The 6999-nt window shown below is 32.8% G+C and overlaps 1 protein-coding gene across 1 annotated transcript; it reads left to right on the plus strand.

The window, feature by feature from the left end:
- Positions 1 to 1545: 1545 nt before the first annotated feature.
- LOC120072746 (trans-cinnamate:CoA ligase, peroxisomal-like) lies at positions 1546 to 3965 on the plus strand. The gene is given in 4 exon segments (XM_039025224.1): positions 1546 to 1567; positions 1570 to 1742; positions 2075 to 2954; positions 3188 to 3965. Coding segments are annotated over 4 exon segments (1728 nt in total). The 3' UTR covers positions 3841 to 3965.
- Positions 3966 to 6999: the final 3034 nt, after the last annotated feature.

Below are 6999 nucleotides of genomic sequence, written 5' to 3' on the forward strand. Positions count from 1 at the left end.
CCACTAGCATTCCGTGTGAGCAAGTTACTAATTTATATATAAATTTCGTAAAGGTGTAATTGAGTTGATCTATACATTTATATCGTTTGTTCCGTTATAAAAATGGGTTTTTTATTTTATTTATATTTTATTTTTTCTTTTTGGATGTTTCTTGAAGAGTTCACATAAAATATTTCTTACTTCTTTTCCTTGAATTTTATATATTCTGGTACATTTTCAATATATATATATATTTTTTTCTTTATTAAGTTTAATTTATCTTACTAAATTCCTTACAAGTCTCAGACTTTGGATCTGTTCCTTAGCAATATTAGCATACAATTTTGAGAGAAATAACAACGTCTAGCGGTTTTTTTTTTTTTTTTAAATGAAAATTTTAGCTAATCAAGTTTGACATGTTATTTTGAAATTAATAAAAACTATATATTATTAAATTTGCGACCAAATAATCTAATTTAGAAAAAAAAAATGAAATCACATGTAATGAATGTCACACATCTTCAAAATAATCATTTGAACTTAGTTTGGTCAAATTCGATAATAATTCTATCAAATTTCTTATTAAAATTTTATTCAAAATATAAGCTAAAGTTTGGCAGAATTTTATTTCAAATCAAATAAGGCATAATCCAATTTGGTCAAGATAAATAGTTACAAGTTTATTCTAAATCTAAAAGTTGTCTTCTCTTTCTTTCTAGCCAAATTCAACTATTCCTATATATAATAATGTATAGAAAAAAAAAAACTTAAATTTCTTTAGTTATAAATATCTTAATTCTCCAATAATCCTAATTTTATATCAAAGGATTTACTTACCATTTTAATCCCTTAACAAATTCTAAATTATATTTGATCTATGTTCGAATAAATATCCTCTAAATAGTCATAGATCCTTATTGTAGGGACTAGTAGAGATTATTTATGATGAGTTTATCGAAATATAAAATTATTTATGAGATTTTATCAAAATTATAAAGACTAAATTATAACCATTTAAATGATAGGACTAAATTTTTTTTTTTTTCAAATCATAAAACCAATTTTATAATTAATTTTTTTTCCATATAAGTCTAAGCCTTTAAAAAAAGATCTTTTCGTGAAAAAAAATGAGGTAGTTTCGTGTGTTATTGTTTCCATCCATTACGTTGTGGGGGACCGATTAATGATTTTGATTTCAAAGGAAATGTGAAATGCAATATTTATTAGTTAGAAAAATAACTAATTCCCATTTTTTAAAAAGAAAAGAAGAAGAAAAAAAAACTCAAAAAAAACTAATAAGGTTTGTCCACACAATACTACTTTTTCACATTAAAACAAAGTGTTTACATTACATATCAACTTCCCATCATCTTCCTTTGAATTTTCTTTGAATTCTTCATCCATTTTCCTTCTCCTTATTCTTTCTTCCTATAAAATCTCCCTTCCAATCTCTCCTTTCAACACCATACTTCTCTTCTCTCTTTCTCTCTCTCTAACTCATAAAACTTTGAGCCTTTCTATTTTCTTTTGTTTCTTGTTCCTGTTATTTTATAAAACAAAACAAATATGGATATGCTTTTGAAATGTGATGCAATTATACCTCTCTCACACCCATCACCTTTCTCACACGAGCTTCTACGTTTTACGCTGATCGAACTTCTATTATCTATGAGGGAACTCGCTTCACATGGCATCAAACTTATGAGCGTGTTGTCGCCTCGCCTCCTCCCTCCGCCATCTCAAACATCTCCAAGAACGATGTTGTAAGACCCCACTCTCTCTTCTTCTTCTTCTTCTTCGAACTTTTATTGTTAAAACAACCATCATGCAAAAGTTTGAGTTTATAGATTATGTTAAATTTAATCGTATCATTATCTTAAAAACTCCTCTCAATATTTGTAGAATATTCCCACAAATGAAAATCAATATTAATTAGAAATTAAATGATATTTTAGGAGTTTTAGAAAAATACCTTTTGGGCAGGAAAATCAATTTAAGAGTTTAACTTTATAAGTTGCATCAAATTTATATATGTATTCTCGCCTTTATAAAAACATTTTAGGTTAACTATGCGTTTTACTCTTCATTCATGAAGGTGTCAGTGCTAGCGCCTAATGTTCCAGCATTATACGAGATGCATTTTGCAGTACCAATGGCAGGTGCCATCTTGAACACAATAAACACTCGCCTCGATGTGAATAACATCGCTGTCATCCTCCGCCACTCGGAGGCAAAGATCCTCTTTGTTGATTATCAATACATTCAAGAAGCCAAAGATGCTCTTCGTTTATTAATGGCAAAATCTTTTCCAATGCCACTCGTCGTTATCATTGATGACATTGACTCTCCTACCGGCATTCGGTTTGGAAACTTTGAATATGAGAAACTCATCCATGATGGGGATGTCAATTTCACTCCATTAGAGGTCGATGACGAATGGGACTCCATAGCATTGAATTACACCTCTGGCACGACGTCAGCGCCGAAAGGTGTGGTGTATAGCCACCGTGGCGCGTTCCTTAGCACGCTTAGCTTGGTAATGGGTTGGGAAATGGGAAATGCACCTGTTTATTTGTGGACTCTGCCGATGTTCCACTGTAACGGTTGGACCTTCACATGGGGGATTGCGGCTCGTGGTGGGACCAATATTTGTATGCGCAATACGACGGCGATTGATATCTTTCGGAACATTAATTTGCATCACGTAACTCACATGTGTTGTGCTCCGATTGTGTTTAGAATTATCCTCGATGCTAATAGCCACGATCGATGCAGAGTTGCCTGGCCCATCAACGTGCTAACCGGTGGAGCACCACCACCAGCGCCGTTGTTAGAAAAGATGGAGGCTCTTGGTTTTCATATAACACATGCTTATGGGCTGACGGAGGCCACTGGACCGGCGTTGGTTTGCGAGTGGCAAGAAAAGTGGAACACTTTGCCAGCCGATAAACAAGCCAAGCTTAAAGCTAGACAAGGTATTCTTTCTCAACATACTTATTTTGAAGATTAAATTTATAATTTAACATTAAACATATAAACTTAAGATTTTGTGGAGAGGTAGGTGCCCTTCTTTAAAATTAATGGTAAGATTATAAAATCTAATTCTAAATCTTTTTAAGGAAAACTTGGTAATATAAATAACCAATTTCTGCAGTATACCTAAATGTTCCACTAAAACTGACATATTTGTTACCATTACCAAAATCAGGAATCAGCATTTTGACATTAGCCGATGTGGACGTCAAAAATTTGGACACAATGGAAAGTGTGCCCCACGACGGCCACACCACCGGCGAGATTGTCCTACGTGGCAGCGGCCTCATGAAGGGCTACTTCAAGGATCCGGTAGCGACCGCGGCAGCCTTCAAAAACGGTTGGTTCCTCACCGGCGACATTGGTGTGATTTACCCCGATGGCTACTTAGAGATCAAGGATCGGTCCAAGGACGTCATCATCTCCGGCGGTGAGAACATTAGCAGCGTCGAGGTCGAGACAGTGCTCTACAGCCACCCACAGGTGGCGGAGGCAGCAGTTGTTGCGATGCCGCATCCCCGCTGGGGAGAGAGCCCCTGCGCCTTTGTCGCCGTCCACGGCGATGCTGGCAGAGTGAGCGAGGCAGAGATCATTGCGTTTTGCCGGAAAAATCTTCCGCACTATATGGTGCCGAAGAAGGTGGTGTTCGTGGGGGAGCTTCCGAAAGCGAACGGGAAGATTCAGAAGTTCAAATTGAGGGAGCAGGCGAAATATTTGGAGGTGTCTGAGAAAAGAGTGGTTGGCACCGGCTGGAACAAATCCAGCCGGCAAGACGGCAACCGACGATCGGATTATGGTGAGCATGTTTTGGCGATGTCTCGGCTTTGAGAGGGACTACAATTTATTGCATTATAAAAAATGTAATTTGTACAAATTATAATACGTGTAGTTATTTCCTTCTCATTTTCAAGTCTTTTCTATTAAATAAGGTAAGATGTTGAGATATTTATCCAGGATGAGTGGTCCATAAAAATATGTCAATTAATTAAGTGTCTCAATGATATATCTAATTTGAAGTATATCAATACAATAGTGTATATGATAATACTCAATATTAACTACATCAATTAAGGTTTTTGATACACTTTTACACTTTGATATTAAATATAGCTTACTAATACACTTTGATGTTATATATATCAACTTATTAATACACTTTGATTATCATATATCATCTTACTGATACAATTTGATATTGTATATATCAATTTACTAATATTAAGTTATATCAAAATCTTGAAGATTAGGTATACTGCTCCTTTATATTGGCATTTAATCGTACTACTCAACAAGCATTGCATCACATCCTAAATCTTTAAAAAATATCAAGCACAAAAAATTAGAAGAAACACACTAATATCGAAGACTGGAATCTCGATTCAACCACAATTAGATTAGATATTATGCAAAATTTCGCTTTGTTAATGGGGTAGTGTGGGATTGATGTCCTAAATCTCTTTGTTCTTATAGTTTGTTAACTTGTATAAAGAAATTGTTATTAATAAAATAAAGGTTATTTTGTTTGTGCATTAACTCAATCCAATAAACTAAAATTCAAGGTTATCTTATGTAACTTAAATATGTATGTGGTGAAGGAATCAAATTCTCACGGAAGCGTGTGAACGTCTTGCATTTAGACATTCGTCTTATGGAAATAAAAACAGTAAAATAAAATATGTATTTATAGGATAAACATTCAACCAAAAACCATAAACATGCTAGAAAGGAGGAAGAAGAGAAGAAATCAAAACTCACATTTGATGATTCTTCTAACTTTCCTCTTTTTCCGTTATCTATGATCTCGAACTTCTCCAATGAATGATACCACCAACAAAGTTAATTTGCTATTCTCTAGGATTCCAAAGAACTTGGAAGAGTGGTCTCCAAGAACTTTTGAGGAGGAAAAACAATAGAGAATTTTTAGAGAGAAGTTAGAGAAGATAGATGCTTGTGTAAAAAAAAAAAAAAACTCCTAGCCTAAATAGACTATAAGGATATATTTATATGGAGAAGGGTTAGTCTCTTCTCCAAGAATTTTTCTTTATACCCTTAGTGAATTAAATAACTATATATTAAATCCTATTTAATATACATTTATTTAATTATCATAGATATCATATATTTATACTAACCACTGATCTTCATTATTTCTTAATAAATTAATTAACTATATTAAATAATATTTAATATGGAGGTAATTAATATATAAATATCACATATTTATATGTATACATCTCTTTATGAATTTAATTCGTATAAATTTAATATTTGAATCTTATTCAAATATATCTCTCGTACATAATTTGGATTATAGATCATATCTATAATTAACAATTATATATTTAATCTCATTAATATAAAATTCTCTCATTTGATTTGAACAATTTAAATCATTTCTCATTACTATCCTTTAGTGAGCTAATAAGGGGGTCTTATGGACCTACAAATTAGAAACTCCAATGATATGAGATTAATTGATTAAACTTCTTTAATCCAATTAATCAATATTCATTAACTATCGATCACTCCACTAAATATCAATAGCCTACACTCTTCACACTATAGATATATTTTTGTGTCCATATATATAACCAATCAACAGAGCGATGACCCTTTCCAAATGCTCATAACTACAGGTGGGTCAAAATACCGTTTTACTCTACAACTACATCTAACTCTTTAAGTACCACTGATCCCTCTAATGAACAAACAGTTTATAGTCCAACTATAAACTAATACTTCTCGAACCAGTGAGATGTTGAGACCTCATTGTTCAAGACCTAGAATCAGCTATTAAGGGAGCAATTTATCTACATTCTCAAGGAATGTGAAGAAGCAAATTATAACTTGTATAGTTGTATTCCCAGTTCCCAAATCATAAAATCCCCAAAATGGTAGGCATATTAAGTCATCCATTATGGCCACTCTTACCCATATAGATCAAAGGACTACGGTCATAAGCAGAAGTTTACAACTCACTCAGGATTAAGGTCAAGTCTCCTATGGTCATCTTAGTGATATGTTAGTTTCTTCAAGTAATATTGTTATAAAGAGAAACTAATTATTTCATGGTCTGGTCTATGTATAAACTTCTTTATACAGGATACCCCACTCACATGTCTTTACTTGAACAATATAGTTCATATTATTTGTAACACTTACATTTCATGTAACAATTATAAAGTGGTACGTATCCATAATATTACCAGGATAAGGCACCTAACCTTCATCCATTTACTGTAGACCTTTTAGATTATTACTTAAACATGAACCACCTGTACGTTAACCACATACTGTTCAAGTGACATTATATAACCTTGGATCTTAGTTTATTGGATTGAATTAATATTGTCTAAATGTCAAATAAAATACCTCTGATTTTATTAGATAAATAATTTTGCTAACAAAGCTATAAACCACGAGATACATTAGATTTAGGACTTTAATCCCAACATGAGGTTGACATACAAGTGGATCATGTTTAAAGAATAACATAAATGGTCTGTAGTATATGGATAAGATTGGGTGCCTTATCCTGGTAAAACTACGATACGACCCACTTTGTAATTGTTACAATTGTTGTAAAGTGTTATAAACGATTTGATCCTAATTGTTCACGTGGAGACATGTGAGTGTTACAACTGTTTGAAGCTGATTCCAATTTTCTCCATAAAATGCAACAATAGTAAATTTGATTTACTTGTCTTTGAAAAGTGTTTAGTGAAGAATGATAATTCTACCTAGATAATTGATTTAAGGGCCACTAACCATGTATATTCTTCCTTTTAGGGAATTAGTTCCATGAGGCAATTAGAAGATGGAGAGATGGCTCTTCGAGTTAGTACTGGAGATCTCGTTTCAGTTGTTGTTGTAGGCAGACTAAAGTTAATTTTGAACAAGAAACAATATATGTTATTAGATGACGTATATGTTGTTCCTAATATTAAGAAGAATTTAATCTTTGTTTCTTGTTTGATCAAACGAAAG

This window comes from Benincasa hispida, chromosome 3, assembly GCF_009727055.1.
Source record: "Benincasa hispida cultivar B227 chromosome 3, ASM972705v1, whole genome shotgun sequence".
NCBI classification, from domain to species: domain Eukaryota; kingdom Viridiplantae; phylum Streptophyta; class Magnoliopsida; order Cucurbitales; family Cucurbitaceae; genus Benincasa; species Benincasa hispida.